At 43.0% G+C, this 24,068-nt stretch overlaps 1 protein-coding gene across 1 annotated transcript; it reads right to left on the bottom strand.

Moving 5' to 3' along the window:
- Positions 1 to 485: 485 nt before the first annotated feature.
- On the bottom strand, positions 486 to 6,490 carry LOC100341994 (GTPase IMAP family member 6). Its single transcript, XM_008250103.4, has 3 exons — positions 6,257 to 6,490; positions 4,272 to 4,356; positions 486 to 3,100 (listed from the first exon to the last, which is right to left on the bottom strand). Exons 1-3 carry the CDS (start codon positions 6,293 to 6,295, stop codon positions 2,310 to 2,312), a joined length of 915 nt encoding a protein of 304 aa, XP_008248325.3. The 5' UTR covers positions 6,296 to 6,490; the 3' UTR covers positions 486 to 2,309.
- Positions 6,491 to 24,068: the final 17,578 nt, after the last annotated feature.

Raw genomic sequence — 24,068 nt, 5'->3', positions numbered from 1 at the left:
TCTGTAATAAAACACGGGAAGTACTGTATTTGAGGTAATCAACATCAAATTTTCAATAAATGATAAATTTTTGGTGGTTTGTTATTTAGTCACTGAATGGACGCCATTTAGTCAAATCGTTCTATTTTCTATTGTGAAATCAATTAAATCAACAGAATGAAAATAATGACATCTATTAAAGAAATGTATCTCTTACCCTAATGAGAATACAAATGTATTTCATTTTTACTCTTTACTTCTGAATTTTCCAATGTGTTCATCTAGAAATAACATGCATTTGATTTATACTTGAAGCATTTACAGCCCTCTCAAACAGTACATAAATGTAAGACAATTCCAACTAGAATATTAAAAAGGCTTTTTCTTGGGAACTAGATAAGTGATTTCAGTTTTCACATAGTAGATTAAATGCCTGAAAATGACAAGAAAAGCATAAAAATGTAGACTGAACATGAACTTGTTTCACCATGGTACAATGAAAACCATTATAATCAAATCAATATTTTATTCACATAAGAATAGAAAAACAGAAGACATGAGCAGAAATGAAAATTCTGACATAAACAGCAGGGAATATCAGAATTGAATAAGTGATAAATCTTGCATTCTCAGTACTGTGGGAAATGGATCATTAGTTTAATAAATGGTTCTTTCACAAAGGCTGTTAAGCACACACCAACTTAAGTCTCCCTTCATTTTTTTAAAAAAAAGTAAATTATCAATAATTGTCTATGTTTAAGGACTGCACTTTAATATTTCAACACATATAAAATGCCCATAGATGGAAACTGTTCTTGTATAGGACAATTTTCTGAATCTTTCAGCAGAAGAGATGTTTAGGCTGTCTTCGGAGCCTTCTACGTCTGGGGAAGGTGGGTGCCGTAGTTTCAGCATGAAAAACACATTGTAGGGGTGTCTAATGATATAGAATCTCTGGTCAGCAGAACTCAAGCTGTGTCTTCCAGTTTTCTGACTGTCCACAAGCCCTGTCACCACCATCTCCACTTGTGACTTCTCTCTGGAAGTCCCTGTCTGTTCCCATACACCAGCAAAACTTCTCAGGAGATTCTTGAACCCCAAAGAAGGGGAAGTGTAACAGAGGGACATGCTGACATGGTCAGATGGCTTCCCACGTGAGGCCAGGCCAGGCCAACCTTCTGCCCCCTTCTCATCCTATCTCATGTCACTGCATAGAAACCCTGTCTGTAGGAGTGGTCTTACAAGAAGACGCTCCCGCTGTGCAGAGTTCTCAACTCAACCAGGCAGGCTGCCCCACAAGATGCTCAAGTCACACAACTGACACTTTGCAGGTCCCCATTCCTCCCTAATCCCTCCCCCTTCAATCCTCCACAACCATCTTGCTGAGGATTCCATTTACACACACAGATACTCTTCCCATCTACAGTCTCCAGATGATCAAGGATGAAGGCAGGCGTTACAGCAAAGGGCAAGACAGGGTGAAAAGTCTTTGCTTTCCCACACCTTCAGGCAGATCTAATGAGAAGGTCATGGCATCCAAGGAAAATGGGGGAGCATCCAAGATATAGACCTGCTCTCATCTAAGTCTTCCTTTTGGGGAAGGGGTGCACCTCAGGGACACTCCATGTCCTGTAGCCAGGGCTAGGATCTCCCTTCTTCACCAGAGCCTGGCTTATTAGATATCTCACTCCAGATTTCACTCACTGGTCCCAGTAGACAGCTTCTAAAGAACAGGTTGTTGAGATTCAAGAGTGAAAAATGGGCTGCTCCTCCCACCTTCTCCCCTGTTTCAAGTATCCCTCCCTGCTCACATCTCAGAGCCTCTGCCGTGTTCTGTCCATCACAAGTCAGGAACCTTAACAGCCCTTGCACCTGCTGCCTTACCAGGCGAGGCCACAGCCCAGAACACGTGCAGTCATATGGTCAACAGCTCACACTCAGTTGCTGCAATAACACTGACTTAGTGATCACATCTTCTAGCCAGGCAGCTGTGGGAGTGACGTGGAAGGATGAGGCGTGGGTCTGACCTCGAGAAGCTTTGGCTCTATCAAGGTACAGACAAGCCCTCAACAAAAGTAATGCCATTAGGATGGAAGGTCCTGCGTGAGCACAGCATGCTGTTGGGGTACAGAGGAAGGGCCCAGGTGTTCTGGAAGCAGGAACCTAGGGCCTGGGATATGAGCAGGGCACCCAGACAGAGGTCCTCATCCCTCTGGCCATACCAGACACTCTGACCTGGGGACTGAGCAGTGCTGTGTGGGATGGAGAGAGCCCGAAATGGGGGCTGGATACAGGGCTGGGGAAGGCCCTTCGTCATAGCCAGCATGGGTTCAAAAGGGCACCCTCCCCAGGAGGTATTTATGAGTTTTCTCAGACTCCTTTTGGACTTGGGGCAGCCCTGCCAAGCAGGACTCCTCGACGAACACTTCCCCAGAGCCCTGCCCCTGGGTCATTCCAGTTTCCTGCTCTCCTTTGAGCAGAAGGCACTGCTGGGAGTATTGGTAAGCCCTGTTGCTAAAGTGGTGGCCTTCCGTTTCCCACAGGATTCCTTCCACTTTCTCCATGAGCTCCTGCAGCTGGGCCTCCTGCTCAGCCCTCTCCCCTCTGTTGCTGAAGCCACAGTGGCGACGCTCGCACAGCACATCCAACTTGGCAAGGTCCTGGTTGTCAGTCTCGTGCAGGTACTCTTCCAAGGAGCGGCCAGCGAGGTCTTCCTTCCGGGTGAACACTAGGATGGTGTGTGCCAGGATCCCCACTCCAAAGATCTCCTGGAGACGCCTGACTGCCTGCTTATCCTCCTCTGTGAATCGGCCCAGCTGTGTCACCAGGAGCACAGCGTGAGGCCCTGGCGAGGAGAAGGTGATGGCTTGACAGATCCGGGCTTCCACATCCCGATGGAACAGAGAGGACAAGATGTCAGGGGTGTCAATCACCTCGAGTTCCTTCCCGGCCCACTCTCGGATGCCTCTCTGGAAGGTCTTGGTCACTGATCTAGTACTGAGTTTAGACTCAAATACTTTTTTGCCAAGGATGCTGTTTCCTGTTGCACTTTTCCCACTTCCTGTTTTCCCCACCAGAATGAGTCTCAGTCTCTTTGGGGTCTGTTCTTTCTTCCTCAGACCTAGAATCATCAGAAGAAAGCAGAGGGAATTGGAGTCAGAGCCCATCTGCCCAATTTTTCCTCAACAGAAACCATGCCCCCAGGGATGCTTCATTCCCTCAGGGGATGATTATCTTGGGCTGGGAGGTAGGAGAGACAGAGACCAGCACCTGTCCTTGACACCTGCCCAGGGCTCCCATTGTTTGCTCACATCCTGAAGGTGGGGCTGAACATTCTCAACTAGGGGACTATCAGTTATCAGTTGAGAGAGGAGACTTGGAGATACCAACCAGACACTGAAAAACTTAATCTCAAGCTTTGTAGGGATGTTTAGGTATGGGGGAAGGATGGGAATTCCCTTCTCTTATCCTCACAGAGCACCTGGAGCACACAAAGAAGGGACCATTGGGTTAACTAGCAAGTTGTAAGTCATTGACGGGTCTCAGATGACAGGGTTGCACACCACCCTGGCTCGCTGACCCACAGATGAAATCTAAGGGGAAGGGATTGGCTCTCTGCAGCTTCCCTAGTTGGAAGGAAAAGAAATTTGAGTGGACAGAGTGTCTGGGAAGTGCAGAAGGTGGAACACTCTTCCTTGCCTGGCAAGCTGAAGACAGACAGTAATTCCCACTGGTGCAGTATGGAATCAGTACATACCACCAAACCCTACCACTAAATACAGCACTTGAGCTCAGAGAACATTTTTAAAGTGATATCTAAACTTGATTTCTGTAAGACAAAGTTAAATAGGCATTAGCACATGTACTGGTAATGTTCCTATGAAGTAGGTTATATTTTCATGCCTTTTTCCCCAGTGCTCGGGTCATTTATGTTCATAAAGTTAAAAAAAAATGGTTCATGTCGAAATACACGATGAATCACAAATGTTTTCTTCTGGTCAGGAAAATGGATGAATTGACAACATTCCTAAATTCTGTCTCCCTCGGTTAGATGGCAAAGTTGATACCTTGAAAGTTAAGCACTAACCCCTGGAAGGCTGAGCTTAGTCCCAAGGCTGTGGCCAGTCAAGTACGTTCTGCTTGTTCACAGGAAGCTTTCTAACCCAAGGCTGTCACGTCAGAGCGAGCCAAACCCTGCAGGCTCCCAGCTTTGGTCCCAGACGGACTGATTTCCTCGCACCACTCTCTCTGCACCCTTCTCCAGCTCACCCCTTCTAGGAAAGTACTTTTACCTCTTGACAGCCTCCCTGTGGTATCCTGGGACATCTCTCCTGGCAGATCCTCCAGAGAAACCACTTCATATTCGTTTTCCTCCACCTAGAGAAAACAGTAAGGCTTACTAATACTCCGAGTTTCCAGAAGCACCTGCCTTCATCTTTCTCTTGCTAGAGGGAGGTTTTTAAATTTGATATAGGTGTGGAAGAATGAGTGAGGAGAGAGGCCAGATCCTTCATTTCTCATCCACACCTACCCACTCCCATTATCACTCCATAATGAGTTTAAGAGATTTCATGGAGGAAGGTGCAATGGCCTGGAACCTGAGGAATGGCTGGAATTTGAGAGACACAGGGTCTGGAGCTGTTGTGGGCAGAAATACAAAGGCAGGTACATCACTGACCCTGTGTGTCCCAGGTGGCAGGGAGGTTTCTATGGCTGAATGGACAGGAAGGTTCTAGGAAGGGTCTGGCTTGATGATTTGGGGGACTAGAAATAATGGATCAGGCTTGATCTTTGGAGAAAGCTTGGAGTGAAGATTGCAGAGGCCTGAGAGCTGGAGGTTGTTTGGGTGTTGCTGTTGTGAGGAAGGAAACAACCAGGGAACCATCCCAGCGCAGGAAATCTCCATGTTCAGTGGAGACATGGACATCACTCAGGACAGTCACCCTTCCTGGGCCTCAGCATCCCTGCGGAGTGAACCTTGGGCCTCAGCTAGCTGCCCATGGAGCTCTCTCCCTCATATGATCCCAACACATTTCATAACACTTTTGAGCAATTCTCAGTCCTCTACAAATTAGGGCCGTGTCATCCCCATGTCATCTCTCTTCTGATGAGAGAGCAATGTATCTTTGCTTCACACACTGACATCACTCACAATTTCAAGAGCATGCAGTTGCATCTGCTTGATTTCCTCTGTGAGACTAGGGAAGACCCTTGTTGGTCCACATCTGTTTTTCCATATAAAACAAACCCAGATGAAGGCTCTGGGGTGTGGGGGAATCCTAACTGCAGTAGATCTCAATGTCATGGTTTACTCACTTGCACAACACTGTTGGATGTGTATTCTACTCTGTTCACCTGAAACACCATCTCAGGCCTCCCTGAGTCCCAGCAGCCAACAAAGGACAACAACATGCATGTGGCTTAGTGACTGGCATCTTTATTCAGTGACGTCTTCTCTAAGTATGAGGCTTAGGATGGAGACAGTCCAGGAAGGTCTGGTGACTTTCCAGGAAGAGAGAAGAATCAGAACAAGCGGATAGCCTCAGACCTGGTCAGCCATTTTCTGGGAAGAACACAGTATTTTACCTCTGAAAGTTCTTTGGTGAACAGGGAGGCCACTGCCTCCTAAGTCTGTGGACTACTGATCTGAGAACTACGGGCCTCTCAATCTCCTTGTCCCTGGCTTCTTTAGACTCCAGGTGACACTGACACTATGCTTCATCGATGCAATATCATTTGTACTTTACAGGGAATGGTCAGCTTAAGAGAAAAAAAGGCCAGGCAGGACCAGGCTGAGGGGAGGAAGACACCTGAGAGCAAAAATGAGTGGTTCTTCTCTGGGATCTGGAATCAGTTTGCACCCTCTGCACCCTCTGCCTCACCAGCGACCCTCACAGGTGAGCCACATTCTGTATTTTCTGCCTCCAACACAGAAGAGTTGACATATGTCATCCCATTAGCGATGTTGCTCAGAAAGAAAGTGAAATTTAAGACATGTCTTGTGAAACAGCCAGTAGTGAGTTTGTCACAGAGCACAAGGGGCACACAAATATACATGCACAGTACACACATATACACAAACAGCCCTTGACACATACATAACACAAATACATGAATGTGTAAAATACACACGCTATCACACATACTCTAAACACACATATTAATACAATACACATATATACAAACACATAAACACACACATAGCAAGTACCTCCCCACATACACACACAAACACACACATATATTCACACCAATGTCACAACATACTCAGACTTACCAGCCAGCCACTCCCCTTGGCCACACACTCCTGTGACATCTCCACCTCTCCCTTTGGGGCTGATATGTGATCATCTCATTGGAGGAATGAACGCAGGAGCCAGAGGAAAGCATCCAAGGTGTATGAATACACGGAGAACATTCCAACGTTTGCTTATGTTTTCAGCAAAACACGTTCTGAGAGCCCGGCCAGACCAGTGGCGTCAGTGCTAGATTAGAGAAACAGGAAGTGAAGAGGAACGTGCAGCTTGCACTGCGCAGCCTCAGAAACAGAAAACATAAGATCCTAGTGTTGAAATTATGTAGCTAGACTCAGAGGCTTAAAGGACATCAGGTACCATAGAAGGGTTCATGCTAGAGGAAGAGCCTTTAAACTGATTTTCCCTTTTGAGCCCTGCCCTCTTCCCAGGGAGACTTGTCTTCAGTACTGCAGCAGCATTCATTGCCCTTCTTCCTCCACTCTCCTACCCCTCGAATATCTTCTGTCAAGGACAGGGTCTGAGATCAGGCTCCTGTGCAGAGCCTTGCAGGAAGATGCTAGGTACCATCATGTCCTAGTCTCTCAGTCTCCCAGCCTCCCTCCCTTAACTTGAAGTGTCCTTGCCCTGTTTTTATTATTGCAAATCAGTCCCTGACTAAAACCAACTCACTGAATTGAGAGAGTGGTGCCACCTGCCCCACAGGGTCCCTGATCACAGGATCAGGAGGGCATTTATCTCCTGATCTTTATAACACCTTGATCTTTAGGGGTCTTTTTTCCAGGCCCCAAGCAAAAAGTAACCACAACCAGAACTTGGCCCCAAGATTGACTAGAGCCCACTTTGCCGTCATCAAAATTCCCTAAAGGACCCAATATCTCTGACCAATCAAAGAGGGAAATGATTTCAACAACCAACCACAGACCTGGGCACAAGCTGAGCACACAGCTCTCAACCTCAACTTCAATCCATAAAAACCTTTGTTGGGGCTGGCACTGTGGTACAGTAGGTTAATCTTCACCTGCAGTACCAGCATCCCATATGGGTGCCAGTTTGAGTCCTGGCTGCTCTACTTCTGATCCAGCTTCCTGCTAATAGCCTGGGAAAGCAGTAGAAGATGTTCCAAGTGCTTGGGCCCCTGCACCCACATGGGAGACCCAGAAGAAGCTCCTGGCTCCTGGTTTCGGATCAGTCCAGTCTGGCCATTTGGGGAGTGAATCAGTGGATAGCAGACCTCTTTTTCTTTCTCTGTCTCTGTCTCTGTCTCTGTCTCTGTCTGTCTCTCTCTCTGTCCCTCTTTCTCTCTCTCTCTCTGTGTGTGTGTGTGTGTATAATTATACCTTTCAAATAAATAAATAAATCTTAAAGAAATAAAAAAGGAACTTTGTTCCCAGAGCCCTCGAGGAGCCTGGAATTAAGCGATGGCTGCTTTGTTCCTTGCTGTGTGCTATGCCATTAATACCAAAATCCATGGATGCTCATGTTCTTTGTACAAAATGATGCAGTATTTGGTATAACCTATGCACACCCTCTCATGTACTTTAAATCTCCTGGTTGCTAATAATTCCTATGTAAATGCTATGTAAATACTCATCATCCTGTACTATTTAGGGAATACTAAACAAGGAAAAAAAGCCTATACATTTTCAGTATAGATATAACAGTCACAAACCTAACTACAGTTTCAAATCATAGTTGGCTGAACCCAGGGATGTGGAACAGGTGTATTTGGAGGGATGAGTGAATAGACAGAGATAGACAGGTATAGCTATAGCTATAGGTATACACATAATTATAGCTATAGAAATAAATATATATAGAAATATATATATGCAGAATAGATGTAGGTATAGATATAAATAGATGTTACCGATTCTGTTTCTCTAGATCTCTGAAAACTACACCAAAGAACAGTGGTGAGGATGAGAGCTGATGAGTTGAGACCAGTCACAGTTTGTTGAACAAACCAAACCACAAATGTGTGATAGATAAATATATGAAGAGTCACTGGGTTTGAAGGCAATTTGTGGCGCAGCATTATTGTGGCAAAGAGAAGGAAGATAACATCAACTTCTTTTTAACTGAATTTTTCTAAAATGAATGTGTGAATTTTACCAGATATCTTTCAGCATCTACAGAGACAATCAAATGATTTTGCTCCTAGTATTTATTACTTTGATTAATTAAATTGTTAGATTTCCTAATATTAATACATATTTCCATTATCAGAATGAACTTTGTTGGTCATGATTATACTTTTAATTATTGTTGTTAAATTTTATTTCTAACTTGCAGTAATTTTTTTATTGATACTTAGACGTGAAATTGGCTGCAGCTTCTTTTTGTGCAATATTTATCTGGTTTTTGCATCAAAGTTAGAACCGCTGAGTTGTATCTTGAAAATTATAAGTAGTCTGTACAAATGTGGGGATGCCCTTAGGTCCAAGCACACAGTCATATTCTGTCAATCACAACCCCAGATAGATCTGTACAGACAATAAGTCAATATGTAGGATTTCAGTTCTCACATTCCTCTCCTGCCTGCAGGGTCTCACCCACACTCTCACCCCTCCTCCTCCTCTCTCTCCCATTCCCAGTCCCATTCTCCACTAAGATCCATTTTCCATTAACTTTATACACAGTAGACAAACTCTATACTAAGAATTCAACAATTTGCAAGAAAAAATTACTCCTCAACAATCCAGACAAGAGATGCTCAAAGTCATTGCATCTTGAAGTTAATTTCACTTTTTTTAGAAACAATTAACTGTAAAGAAGTACCCAAGAATTATACATATTTTGCAAGCACTTAGACATAATTATAGTATAATTCATTGAGGACAGAGGTCTTGCATGGGAAGTTAGTGCATAATGATTCCTGTAGTTAATTTAACAATAACATTCTTAGGCCGGTGCCGCGGCTCACTAGGCTAATCCTCCACCTTGCGGCGCTGGCACACTGGGTTCTAGTCCCAGTCCAGGCACCAGATTCTGTCCCGGTTGCCCCTCTTCCAGGCCAGCTCTCTGCTGTGGCCAGGGAGTGCAGTGGAGGATGGCCCAAGTACTGGCTCCTGCCATTGGATCAGCGCAGTGCGCCGGCCACAGCGCGCCGGCCACAGCGGCCATTGGAGGGTGAACCAACAGCAAAAGGAAGACTTTTCTCTCTGTCTCTCTCTCTCACTGTCCACTCTGCCTGTCAAAAAAAAAACCACAATAACACTCTTATGTATAATGTCAGTGATCACCCAAGGCTCTGGACATTAGCTGTCTAGGCTATGGAAGTCTTTTGAATCCACATACTTCATTAGTATTTAGACAAGGCCATCAGCAAAGTAGAAGTTCTCAGTTCTCACCTCCCTTCAAAAAAGTACCTCCTTTTTTGATGACCACTTCTTTCCATTGGGGTCTCACACATCGAGGTCCTTCATGTAGTACATTTTTTGCCAATGTCTTGGCTTTCAATCCTGTAATGCTCTTGTGGGATTTTTGGCGAGACCAGAATGCCCTAAGGGCTGATTCTGAGGTCAGGGTGCTACTTAAAGTAATTGTCATTCTATGAGTCTGCTGTGTGGACTGCTTCCCATCCTTTTTAATTTTTCTATTATTATTCCCAGACACTTAATCCTATTCATATGATCACTTTAACACTTAAGATGGTATTTGTGCCACCAAGCTTAAGGGATTTCAAGGTCCCATTGCAAGTTTTTAAACTGTATCCTTACAAGTAAGTTAGTAGGGATGTATGCAGAACAATACCACCTGGGTTTTATCCCCTGAGGTTAACAGGTTGCTGGAATAAAGCCCTGGAAGACAGTGTGACTTGGGGGCATTTGGTCAGCAATGGACAGGAACAGAGCTCGCGCTTTATCTCAAAGTGTTGCTCTCTCAAGACATTTTACAGTTTTCCTTGAGAACTACAAGTGAGAAAGGGGCCAAGCCAAAGCCCTGTGGAGAAGCGTCCTGCACTTGGTTCCATGTATCCATCTTCCTTGCACATCAGGGATATGGCAGAAATCCTCTTGATCCTTTTCTAAGAGGAGTCATTGTGCTCACACATCAGGAAAGAGTTATAAAGATTATGTCTGGGGGCTCATAATAGGGATTTTAATTGTATAAATTGGTGGAGGCAAAGACAGTATGGAACTTATTTGTCACTTGATGAGTGGATCAGAGCAGCAATATTTCCAGATGTAAACTATTCTATCTCCAGAACCCAAAGAGGTCACAGGGCATCATGCTTCCTTCCTAGTGATGGGATGGCACATGTGCTTGATCATGGAGGAGCTCTTCTAGTATGGCATAGATCACTGAGAGCCCAAAGTTTTAATGCTGGTGCAGGATCTTGAATATTCATCTCCTATCAACTGAACTTTATGCCTCACCAAGGCCTGCAGTGTACTTACCACTTCTTTTTCATCAAGCAAATTCCTAAGATGTCCTTTTACAGGTCAATTACATTATCTTAAAAAAAATGGTAATTGCCCTAGGGTTTTTAATGCACATTTACAAATAGCCCAAGTCTAGTTTCACATGACATTAACTACTTCAGGGGTAATACAGATGTCTTATGACAGAGGAATCCTAACTCCACTAACCTATTTATTATGACAGTTCTATTGTTCATTTCACTCATCTATATGCTATAATTGCACAATACAATGTTACTTTTACTGCTTTTAATAGATCATTATTAGATCAATTGTGAATAAGGAAAAAATTTAGTTATATTTATTCCTACTCCAATAATTTTTTTTATTTTCCATCTTTCTTTTTTTTAACTTTTTTTAATAAATATAAATTTCCAAAGTACAACTTTTGGGTTATAGCAGCTTTTTCCCACCATAATCTCCCTCCCACCTGCAGCCATCCCATCTCCCATTCCTTCTCCCATCTCATTCACATCAAGATTCATTTTCAAATATATTTATATACAGAAGATCAGTTTAGTATATACTAAGTGAAGGTTTCAACAGTTTGCACCCACACAGAAACACAAAGTATGAAGTACTGTTTGAGTACTATTTATGCCGTTAATTCACATAGTATAACACATTAAGGACGGAGATCCTACATGGGGAGTAAGTGCACAGTGACTCCTGTTGTTGATTTAACAATTGACACTCTTATTTATGACGTCAGTAATCACCTGAGGCTCTTGCCATGGGTTGCCAAGGCTATGGAAGCCTCTTGAGTTCACCAACTCTGATCTTATTTAGAGCTAAGCTTCTAATAAACATCCATTTTCAGGGCCAGTGCTGTGGTGTAGCAGGTAAAGCCAGCGCCTAAAGTACCAGCATCCCATATGGGTGCCAGTTCGAATCCCTGCAGCTCTACTTCCGACCCTGCTCTCTTCTATGACCTAGGAAAGCAGTAGAAGATGGCCCACATCCTTGGGCCCCTGCACCTGCATGGGAGACCCAGAAGCTCCTGGCTCCTGACTTCAGATTGGCACAACTCTGGCCATTGCGGCCAACTGGGGAGTGAACCAGAGGATGGAGGACCTCTCTCTCTCTCTCTCTGCCTTTCCTTCTCTCTCTGTGTAAACTCAAACTTTCAAAAAATAAATAAATCTTTAAAAAATAAAATGAACATCCATTTTCTTCTCCCTAAAGAAATTCTTTTAGCATCTTTTTGCCGGACCAATTTGGTGAAGTATTCAGTCAGTTTTCGTTTATCTAAGAGCATTTTTATTTCTCTATTACTCTTTTTTTTTTTTTTAATTTTTTTTTGACAGGCAGAGTGGACAGTGAGAGAGAGAGAGACAGAGAGAAAGGGCTTCCTTTGCCGTTGGTTCACCCTCCAATGGCCGCCGCGGCCGGCGTGCTGCGGCCGGCGCACCGCGCTGATCCGATGGCAGGGGACAGGAGCCAGGTGCTTTTCCTGGTCTCCCATGGGGTGCAGGGCCCAAGCACCTGGGCCATCCTCCACTGCACTCCCTGGCCACAGCAGAGAGCTGGCCTGGAAGAGGGGCAACCGGGACAGAATCCGGCGCCCCAACCGGGACTAGAACCCGGTGTGCCGGCGCCGCTAGGCGGAGGATTAGCCTAGTGAGCCGCGGCGCCGGCCTCTCTATTACTCTTGAAGGGTAAACTCACTAGATATAACGTTATAGTTTAGTGTTTTCTTTTTCTTTTCAGTACTGAGTATTTCAGTCTCTTATTTCTGGCACAGTTTCTACTGAGGAACCCACTGTCATTCTTTCTTCCTCTATAGGTACATTTTACAAAGAGTATTCAAAAGTTCATGGAAAATGACTATCACTTTGAAATTATGCATGGATTTCAAAACTATTTTGCACAAAAATAAATTTTGAGGGCTGGCATGGTGGTGTTATGGGTTAAGAAACCACCTATGGGCCGGCGCCGCAGCTCACTAGGCTAATCCTCTGCCTTGCAGAGCCGGCACACCGGGTTCTAGTCCCGGTCGGGGTGCCGGATTCTGTCCCAGTTGCCCCTCTTCCAGGCCAGCTCTCTGCTGTGGCCAGGGAGTGCAGTGGAGGATGGCCCAGGTGCTTGGGCCCTGCACCCCCATGGGAGACCAGGATAAGTACCTGGCTCCTGCCATTGGATCAGCGCGGTGCGCTGGCCACAGCGCACTGGCCGCGGCGGCCATTGGAGGGTGAACCAACGGCAAAAGGAAGACCTTTCTCTCTGTCTCTCTCTCTCTCTCACTGTCTACTCTGCCTGTCAAAAAATAAAAAAATAAAATAAAATAAAAAATAAAAAAAAAGAAACCACCTATGACAATGGCATCCCACATGGGCGCAGTGTAACAGCTGCTTCACTTCTCATCCAACTCTCTTCTAATGAACCAGGCCAAGCAGCAGAGATAGCTCAAGTACTTGGGCCCCCACACCCACATGGGAGACCCGGATGAAGCTCTTGGGTCCTGGCTTCAGCCGTTGCAGCCATTTGGAGAATGAACCAGAGTGTGGAAGATATTCTCTCTCTCTCTCTCTCTCTCTCTCTCTCCTCCCTCTCTGTAACTCTTTCAGACAAATAAATAAATTTTTCTTAAATTCTGAAGTTGGAAGTGAAATTGCCATTATTTGCAGATAATATGTCTTTATATTTGGGGAAATCAAAAGAATAAACTGATACTGATAAACTATTATAATAGGAAAATTTGGTGGGTCAAAGTTAAAATAAAAACTAATAATTTCCTAACATACAAACAATAATCAGATATAATTTATAATTTTTAAAATGACAACAAAAGAGAGATACCTAAGTATAAACCTTAAAACTGTAAGATCTTTACAAAGAAAATTTTAAGAAAGAGGCTTTTGAAAATATGAAACCAGAAGAACACTCTTAGAATACTTGATTAAAATATGAATTAGTAGAACCACTTTGGAAAATTCTTTGGTGGTATCCATGAAACTTGAATATTACACATAGAACACACACAGACCTAGTACTCGTGGGAACACACCCAACATAAATTCGTGTTCAACAAAAGTAATGCCTATAATATTTATAGTAGTTTTATTCATAATATCAAAAAGAGAAATAACACAAATGCCCATCAACAATATAGCCCAAGTGAGTTGGGTTATTACACCATGATGGAATGGTTATTCAGTTCTTACAACTCTGCTTGTTTCACTGTTAGTTTTTTTGCCAACAATCTGAAATTCTGTATTGGGTTTCCTAGATATTTGTGTGCTCGTCTAGGTTTTCTATTTTATTCCACTGTTCTTTCTACTTGTGAACCAATACAATATGGAGCATAACAATATTATTTAAGAGCTGCCATCCAGGGCCAGTGCTGTGGTGCAGTGCCTTTGCCTGAAGTGCCGGAATCCCATATGGGTGCAAGTTCGAGACTCAGCTGCTCCAATTCCTGTCCAGCTCTCTGCTATGGCCTGGGAAAGCAGTGGAGGGTGGCCCAAGTGCTTGGGCCCCTGTGCCCACCTGGGAGACCCGGAAAAAGCTCCTGGCTCCTGGCTTCGGATCGGTGCAGCTCTGGCTGTTGTGGTTAATTGGGGAGTGAACCATCTGATGGAAGACCTCTCTCTCTCTCTCTTTCTCTCTCTGCATCTCCTCTCTCTGTGTAACTCTGCCTTTCAAATAAATAAATAAATCTTAAAAAAAAACTGTCCTCCATTATTAAATTTTCTTTTCAGAGTTTCTCTTTCTGAGTCTTCTTAAATTTCTTTTTAGAGATTTCTGAAATTCTTGTGTTTCTTTGTCGGTGTTTTCTGAAATTGTTCTTCAGGGCTTTCATGAAGCTCGGCGTTTCTTCTCCAGGAGTTTTCTAAATTTCTGGCTTGGTTTTTCTTCCAAAAGTACTTTTTGACAACTTTATAGTGATGTTATGCCTCTACTAGGGTCAACTTTTTCGTATTTATTTGTTTTCACCTTCTTGAAAGGAAGAGTGATGGAGAGAAGGAGAGTGAGAGAGTGAGAGATCTTCCATCTGTTTGTGCACTCCCCCATATGCCTGCAGCATCAGAGCTGAGCCAAGCTGAAGCCAGGAGCCCAGACCTCGATCCACAGCTCCCATGTGGGTGGCAGGAGCCCAAGTACATGAGCCATCATCCACTTTCTCTCAACATTAACCGGAAGTTGGATCAAAAACAGAGTAGCTAGAACTCGAACTGGAACTCCAAAATGAGATGCAAGCACCCCTAAAGGCACCTTAACCCAATGCACCAAAACACCCACCCCCCAGAGGCCAATGTTGGTAAGGTGTACTTGCCTATAATAAATATATATAAAAATATAACTTAAAATTTATAAATGAGTGATCTATTGTCATATAAAATACTGAGTCAGATGGCCCTCAGATTCTCTTCAATTTATGTTACTATAAATCGTAAGAGATGTTATTGGTTCTAGAGTACTTTAAAAATCATGACATCAAATTTACCTTTTTTCTGTAAAACTGAGCTAACTTTGCTCTGAATAATATATACAAATTTAAAGAGAGAGTTCACATCTCCGATTAAATATTCATTTTCCTTCCACATTGAGAGAGTATCCATAGTTGGTCAACTGTGTATAGTTTTTGCTACCTCCTCCATTTAAATATAGACTTCGGTATTTGGTAATATTCTTTTTTTTTTTTGACAGACAGAGTTAGACAGTGAGAGATAGAGACAGAGAGAAAGGTCTTCCTTTTCTGTTGGTTCACCTCCCAGGTGGCCGCTACAGCCGGAGCTACACAGATCCAAAGCCAGGAGCCAGGTGCTTCTCCTGGTCTCTCATGCGGATGCAGGGCCCAAGCACTTGGGTCATCCTCTGCTGCACTCCCGGGCCACAGCAGAAAGCTGACTGGAAGAGGAGCAACCGGGACAGAATCCGGCGCCCCGACAGGACTAGAACCCGGAGGATTAGCCTAGTGAGCCGTGGTGCTGGCCTGGTATTATTCTTAATACCATTTAATGAATGCTCCATAGGGAAGGATACTAGTCACTTCCACTGGGAATCCTCAGATTTGATATCTTAAAAGCAAAGTTGCTTCTTTTTTTAGACAGTGAGAGAGAGAGAGACAGAGAGAAAGGTCTTCCTTCTGTTGGTTCACACCTAAATGACCGCTACGGCCAGAGCTACACAGATCCAAAGCCAGGAGCCAGGTGCTTCCTCCTGGTCTCCCATGGGGTGCAGGGCCCAAGCACTTGGGCCATCCTCCACTGCCTTCCCTGGCCACAGCAGAGAGCTGGACTGGAAGAGGAGCAACCAGGACAGAATCTGGCACCTCCGACCGGGACTAGAACCCGGGGTGCCAGCGCTGCAGGTAAAGGATTAGCCTAGCGAGCCACGGTGCCAGCTGCAAAGTTGCTTATTTTCTTTTTTTTTAACTTTTATTTAATGAATATAAATTTCCAAAGTACGATTTATGGATTACAATGGCTTCCCCCCCATACGGTCCCTCCCACCCACAACCCTCCCCTTTCCCACTCCCTCTCCCCTTCCATTCACATCAAGATTCATTTTCGATTATCTTAATATACAGAAGATCAGCTTAGTATACCTTAAGTAAGGATTTCAACAGTTTGCTCCCACACAGAAACATAAAGTGAAAAATAATAGATGATTTTTTTTAAATGATGATGAAATCAGATCAGACCTATTGTCATGTTTAATCCCAGTGAGAGTCAAGTTGGGAATTGATAATTTCTTTTTTTTTTTTTTTACAGAAGATCAGTTTAGTATGCATTAAGTAAAGATTTCAACAGTTTGCACCCCCATAGAAACACAAAGTGAAATATATTGTTTGAGTACTCGTTATAGCATTAAATCTCAATGCACAGCACATTAAGGACAGAGATCCTACATGAGGAGTAAGTGCACAGTGACTCCTGTTGTTGACTTTACCAATTGACACTCCTGTCTATGGCATCAGTAATCTCCCTATGCTCCAGTCATGAGTTTCCAAGGCTATGGAAGCCCTCTGAGTTCTCTGACTCTTATCTTGTTTAGACAAGGTCATAGTCAAAGTGGAGGTTCTCTCCTCCCTTCAGAGAAAGGTACCTCCTTCTTTGAAGACCTGTTCTTTCCACTGGGATCTCACTCACAGAGATCTTTTGCCAGAGTGTCTTGGCTTTCCATGCCTGAAATACTCTCATGGGCTTTTCAGCCAGATCCGAGTGCCTTTAGGGCTGATTCTGAGGCCAGAGTGCTCTTTAGGACATCTGCCATTCTATGAGTCTGCTGAGTATCTCACTTCCCATGTTGGATCACTCTCCCCTTTATTTATTCTATCGGTTAGTATTAGCAGGTACTAGACTTGTTTATGTGCTCCCTTTGACTCTTAGTCCTTTCATTATGATCAATTGTGAACTGAAATTGATCACTTGGAATAGTGAGATGGCATTGGTACATGCCACCTTGATGGGATTGAATTGGAATCCCCTGGTATGTTTCTAACTCTACCCTTTGGGGCAAGTCAGCTTGAGCATGTCCCAGATTGTACATCTCTTCCCTCTCTTATTCCCACTCTTATGTTTAACAGGGATCACATTTCAGTGAAATTTCAACACTTAAGAATAACTGTGTATTAATTACAGAATTAACCCAGTCATATTAAGTAGAACAGACAAAAAAACTACTAAGAGGGATAATGTATTAAGTTGTTCATTAACAGTCAGGGCTATGCTGATCAAGTCACCGTTTCCCATAGTGTCCATTTCACTTCAACAGGTTTCCTTTTTGGTGTTCAGTTAGTTGTCACCGATCAGGGAGAACATATGGTATTTGTCCCCTTGGGACTGGCTTATTTCACTCAGCATGATGTGTTCCAGATTCCTCCATTTTGTTGCAAATGACTGGATTTCATTGTTTCTTACTGCGGTATAGTATTCTAAAGAGTACATATCCCATAATTTCTTTATCCAGTCTACCGTTGATGGGCATTTAGGTTGATTCCAGGTCTTGGCTATTGTGAATTGTGCTGCAATAAACATTAGGGTGCAGACCGCTTTTTTGTTTGCCGATTTAAATTCCTTTGGGTAAATTCCAAGGAGTGGGATGGCTGGGTCGAATGGTAGGGTTATCTTCAGGTTTCTGAGGAATCTCCAGACTGACTTCCATAGTGGCTTGACCAGTTTGCATTCCCACCAACAGTGGGTTAGTGTCCCTTTTTCCCCACATCCTCGCCAGCATCTGTTGTTGGTAGATTTCTCTATGTGAGCCATTCTAACCGGGGTGAGGTGAAACCTCACTGTGGTTTTGATTTGCATTTCCCTGATTGCTAATGACCTTGAACATTTTTTCATGTGCCTGTTGGCCATTTGGATTTCCTCTTTTGAAAAATGTCTATTGAGGTCCTTGGCCCATCTCTTAAGTGGGTTGTTGGTTTTGTTTTTGTGGAGTTTCTTGATCTCTTTGTAGATTCTGGTTATTAACCCTTTATCTGTTGCATAGTTTGCAAATATTTTTTCCCATTCTGTCGGTTGTCTCTTCACTCTCCTGACTGTTTCTTTTGCAGTACAGAAACTTCTCAATTTGATGCAATCCCAATAGTTCATTTTGGCTTTGACTGCCTGTGCCTCCAGGGTCTTTTCCAGAAATTCTTTGCCTGTGCCAATATCTTGAAGGGTTTCACCAATGTTCTCTAATAACTTAATGGTGTCAGGTCGTAGATTTAGGTCTTTAATCCATGTTGAGTGGATTTTTGTGTAAGGCGTAAGGTAGGGGTCTTGCTTCATGATTCTGCACATGGAAATCCAATTTTCCCAGCACCATTTATTGAATAGACTGTCCTTGCTCCAGGAATTCGTTTTAGATCCTTGATCAAATATAAGTTGGCTGTAGATGTTTGGGTTGATTTCTGGTGTTTCAATTCTGTTCCATTGGTCTATCCATCTGTTTCTGTACCAGTACCATGCTGTTTTGATTACAACTGCCCTGTAGTATGTCCTGAAATCTGGTATTGTGATGCCTCCGGCTTTGTTTTTGTTGTACAAGATTGCTTTAGATATTCGAGGTCTCTTGTGCCACCATATAAATTTCAGCACCATTTTTTCCAGATCTGAGAAGAAGGTCTTCGGTATCTTGATCGGTATTGCATTGAATCTATAAATTGCTTTTGGGAGAATGGACATTTTGATGATATTGATTCTTCCAATCCATGAGCATGGAAGATTTTTCCATTTCTTGGTATCCTCTTCTATTTCTTTCTTTAAGGTTTTGTAATTTTCATCGTAGAGATCTTTAACGTCCTTGGTTAAGTTTATTCCAAGGTATTTGATTGTTTTTGTAGCTATTGTGAATGGGATTGATCTTAGAAGTTCTTCCTCAGCCATGGCATTGTCTGTGTATACAAAGGCTGTTGATTTTTGTGCATTGATTTTATACCCTGCTACTTTGCCAAACTCTTCTATGAGTTCCAATAGTCTCTTAGTAGAGTTCTTTGGGTCCCCTAAATAAAGAATCATGTCATCTGCAAAGAGGGATAGTTTGAGTTCTTCCTTCCCAATGTGTATCCCTTTAATTTCTTTTTCTTGCCTAATAGCTCTGGCTAGAACCTCCAGAACTATATTGAATAGCAGTGGTGAGAGTGGACATCCCTGTCTGGTCCCAGATCTCAGTGGAAATGCTTCCAACTTTTCCCCATTCAATAGGATGTTGGCTGTGGGTTTTTCATAGATTGCTTTGATTGTATTGAGGAATGTTCCTTCCAAACCCAGTTTGCTTAGAGTTTTCATCATGAACGGGTGTTGTATTTTATCAAATGCTTTCTCGGCATCTATTGAGATAATCATATGGTTTTTCTTCTGCAGTCTGTTAATGTGGTGTATCACATTGATTATCTTGCGCACATTAAACCATCCCTGCATACCAGGGATAAATCCCACTTGGTCTGGGTGGATGATCTTTCTGATGTGTTGTTGCATTCTATTGGTGAGAATTTGATTGAGGATTTTTGCATCTATGTTCATCAGGGATATTGGTCTGTAATTCTCTTTCAGTGCTGCATCTTTTTCCGGCTTAGGAATTAAGGTGTTGCTGGCTTCATAGAAAGAATTTGGGAGGATTCCCTCTTCTTCGATTGTTCTGAATAGTTTGAGAGGAATTGGAGTTAGTTCTTCTTTAAATGTCTGGTAGAATTCAGCAGTGAATCCATCTGGTCCTGGGCTTTTCTTTGTTGGGAGGGCCTTTATTACTGTTTCAATTTCTGTCTCAGTTATGGGTCTGTTTAGGTTTTCGATGTCTTCCTGGTTCAATTTACGTAGGTTGCATGTGTCCAGGAATCTATCCATTTCTGATAGGTTTCCCTGTTTGCTGGCTTACAAGTCCTTGTAGTAATTTCTGATGATTCTTTTTATTTCTGTGGTGTCTGTTGTTACATTTCCTTTTTTATGTCTGATTTTATTAATTTGGGTCTTTTCTCTTCTTTTTTTTAGTTAGTTGGGCCAATGGGGTGTCAATTTTGTTTATTTTTTCAAAAAACCAGCTCCTCGTTTGGCTGATTTTTTGTAATGTTTTTCTTGATTCAATCCTGTTGATTTCTTCTCTGATTTTAATTATTTCTCTTCTCTTATTAGATTTGGGTCTGGTTTGCTGTAGGTTTTCTATATCCTTGAGGTGAATTGAAAGCTCATCTATTTGGTGCCTTTCCAATTTCTTGATGTAGGCACCTATTGATATAAACTTTCCTCTTAACACTGCTTTTGCTGCGTCCCATAAGTTTTGGTATGTTGTGCTGTTATCCTCATTTACTTCCAGAAAGTTTTTGATTTCTCATTTAATTTCTTCTATGACCCATTGTTCATTCAGGAGCATGTTGTTCAATCTCCATGTGTTTGCGTATGCTCTAGGGATTCCTGAGTTGCTAATTTCCAACTTCATTCCTTTATGGTCTGTGAAGCTGCATGGTATGATTCTAATTCTTTTGAATTTGCTGAGACTTGCTTTATGGCCTAGTATGTGGTCAATCCTAGAGAAGGTTCCATGTACTGCTGAGAAGAATGTAAAATCTTTAGCTGTAGGATTGAAAGTTCTGTATATATCTGTTAGATCCATTTGGGCTATAGTGTCATTTAAATCTACTGTATCCTTGTTGATCTTCTGTCCTATTGATCTGTCTATTTCTGAGAGTGGAGTATTGAAGTCCCCCAGTACTATTGTATTGGGGTCTAAGTCTCCCTTTAATTCCCTTAACAAATCTTTTAGATAAACCGGTGCCCTGTAGTTAGGTGCATATACATTGATAATTGTTATATCTTCCTGTTGAATTGATCCCTTAATCATTATGTAGTGCCCCTCTTTGTCTCTCTTAACAGTTTTTGTGGTAAAGTTTATGTTGTCCAATATTAAGATGGCTACGCCCGCTCTTTTTTCATTTCTGTTGGCATGGTATATTTTTTTCCAGCCTTTCACTTTCAGTCTGTATGGATCTTTGTTGGAAAGATGTGTTTCTTGTAAGCAGCAAATAGATGGGTTTTGTTCCTTAACCCAATCAGCCAATCGGTGTCTTTTAACTGGACAGTTCAGGCCATTCACGTTCAATGTGATTAATGATAAGTGGTAACTTTGCCCTGCCATTTGCCAAAGATAAGTTCTAATATATGCTTTGAATTCCCTGTGATCTTTTGCTGTGAGGTTTCCTTCCTTTACCTTCTTTCATATTGATGACCGTGTTTCTGTGTTTCTGTATGTAACACATCTTTAAGCATCTTTTGCAGGGCTGGACAAGTGGCGACAAATTCTTTCAATTTCTGTTTGCTATAAAAAGTCTTTATTTCACCTTCATTCACAAATGACAGTTTTTTTGGATATAATATTCTGGGCTGGCAGTTTTTCTCTCTTAGTACCTGGGCTATATCTCACCATTCCCTCCTAGCTTGTAGAGTTTCTGATGAGAAGTCAGCTGTGAGTCTGATTGGAGATCCTCTGAGAGTAATCTGACGTTTCTCTCTTGCACATTTTAGGATCTTTTCTTTATGCTTCACTGTGGAGAGTTTAATTACAACGTGTCGTGGTGAGGATCTCTTTTGGTCGTGTTTATTAGGGGTTCTGTGAGCTTCCTGTACTAGGATGTCTCTGTCCTTCTCCAAACCTGGGAAATTTTCTGCTAATATCTCAGTAAAAAGGCCTTCTATTCCTTTCTCCGTCTCCATGCCTTCAGGAACTCCTAGAACCCGAATGTTGGGTTTTTTAATAGTATCCTGAAGATTCCCGACAATATGTTTTAGATTTCTAATTTCCTCTTCTTTTCTTTGGTCTGACTGTATCCTTTCCTGTTCTCTGTCTTCTAAGTCCGACATTCTCTCTTCTGCTTCACCCATTCTGTTTGTAAGGCTCTCTATTGTGTTTTTCATTTGATCTATTGAATTCTTCACTTCAGTCACTATCACAGTTTCCTGTTGTACTAGTTGTTTCATTTCATTTTGATTCCTCCTTAATATTTCATTTTCACGAGAGAGATTTTCTATCTTGTCCATTAAGGATTTCTGTAGTTCAAGAATTTGTTTTTGAGAACTTCTTAATGTTCTTATCAATTTTTTGAGATCTGCTTCTTGCATTTCTTCTATGTCATCATCTTCATAATCTTGAATTGGGGTGTCTTTTTCATTTGAGGGCGTCATGGTGACTTCCTTGTTTTTATTACCTTGGTTTTTGCGTTTGTTATTTGGCATATTGGAGATATTTGGTTTCTTCACTGTGGTGCTTTTTCTTGTTATACTATGACTCTAGCTTAAGTGGACTATCTGTTTTTGATGGAGACTTAGGGCTTGATATGGGTGTGGCCTGATAGCTCTGTTTGGTGTGCCAAAAGTGACACTCCCAGGTTAGGCGTGGTAAATCTCTCTCTCTCTCTCTCTCTCTCTTTCTTTTTTTTTTTTTTTTTTTTTTTTTTTTTTTTTTTTTTTTGTGATTCAAAGGGAAGTAATTCCGCACAGCTGAACGAAGTTGGAGGTAGTTAGCAGGCAAATGATATACCCACAGGAGCCAGAGATCGGAAGCTCTTTCCCAAGGACCACACAGGGAATCTGTTCGGCCCTCAGAGTGGGCTCAAATTCTCCTTCAGTCACCCACTGGGTTGCCAAAGTTACGGAATTGTAGCGTCTCTGGAGAGTGCTCACGTGAATTCCGTGAGTTCTCTCCCCCACCGTCTCTTTTTTCACAGTCTCAGTTCAGCAGCACCACAAATTTACTAGGTCCTAATCTCCTCTTAATTCGCCCCGCCCAGAGTCAGGTTTTTCTGCTAGGCTCAGGGCCGGTGCAGACCTGAGGTCGCTCTGCTTATGACGTATGTCCAAGATGGTGCCTGCTCTTTGTCTTGCTCGCCCTTGAGAGGTGAGCGGAGAGAGAGAAACCCGTGTCCGTACCAGTCACCTTTTTTTCTCTCTCTCTCTCTCTCTCTCTCTCTTCCAGTTAGCCTGGTGAACTACCCCCCCCCCCGGGGGGGTCGTTCCCTCTAGTCTCCTCTCTCCACTTGCCTGCCGGTGTCTCGGGCTATTGAGGTTTGGCTCACCTCCCATTCCAGCGCTGGTGTGTTGAGTCTGCCGCTGGTGTCCCGAACTGTGGGCTCCCACGCTCTCCACGCAGGTCCGCTGTGAATCACGCGTTCCGGAAGAGTTTCTTCTGCTGTTTCCTCCCCTACTCTTCCTTGAACCTGCAGTATCTCCACTTTTATTAAACTATCTCTCCCCAGACTATCAGTGTGCTCCCTTCCTATTCCGCCATCTTGCCTCCAAAGTTGCTTATTTTCTAGAACGAAAGATATGTTACACTAAAGGAAAAAATAGCAAAATACAAAATTATAAATATTGATTTCATCACATAAAAACAAGCAGGAAATGCCATGGGAACTAAATAATAAATGGAAGATTAGAGGGAGGGCATCCTAAATGGGATAAAACTTCACTTGGCTGGGAAGACACAGAATGATTTTTATTTTCAGAAGAATAAGAAACAAAGACCAAAGTTAAGAATGGTTCCCATGTTACCTAAACTGATTTCATTCTTCCCCTTTTAAAACACAGTTAAGATCCCTAAGCTCCTGAGCACCCTTATGTGGATTTGATTGTCATAACAGTGTCTGGGGATTGTTCTGGTAGGAGAACTGGGAAAAGTGCAACAGCAAACACTGTGGATGGGAAGGCACCTTTGAATCTAGAGTCACTGTTCAATCTGTTGCAAGGAGAAAGATCTTGTTGACAACACCCCAGGGCTCTTTAACACCAAGGAGAGTCTGGATACTCCTTGCAGGGAAGTCAGCAGGTGTATCTGCTCCTCCTGCCCAGGCCCTCATGGCATTGCCTTGGTTCTGCAGCTGGGCCCTTACATGGATCAAGAACAGGAAACTGCTGCACTGATCAAGGCTGTCTTTGGGAAGCCAGCCATGAAGCACATGATCGTCTTGTTCACCCACAGAGCAGAG

Source organism: Oryctolagus cuniculus, chromosome 7 (genome assembly GCF_964237555.1).
Source record: "Oryctolagus cuniculus chromosome 7, mOryCun1.1, whole genome shotgun sequence".
NCBI lineage: Eukaryota > Metazoa > Chordata > Mammalia > Lagomorpha > Leporidae > Oryctolagus > Oryctolagus cuniculus.
Note: the sequence above shows the minus strand (reverse complement) of the source record. Positions and strands in the feature narration are given on the sequence as shown.

Bases quoted from the DNA above. Each gene is read 5' to 3' on its own strand.
- LOC100341994 (XM_008250103.4), bottom strand. From the start codon at position 6,295: ATGTCACAGGAGTGTGTGGCCAAGGGGAGTGGCTGGCTG. The intron at 4,357-6,256 runs GTAAGTCTGAGT...TGTTTTCTCTAG, and splicing joins CCAAGGGGAGTGGCTGGCTG to GTGGAGGAAAACGAATATGA. The intron at 3,101-4,271 runs GTAAAAGTACTT...TGATGATTCTAG, and splicing joins CACAGGGAGGCTGTCAAGAG to GTCTGAGGAAGAAAGAACAG.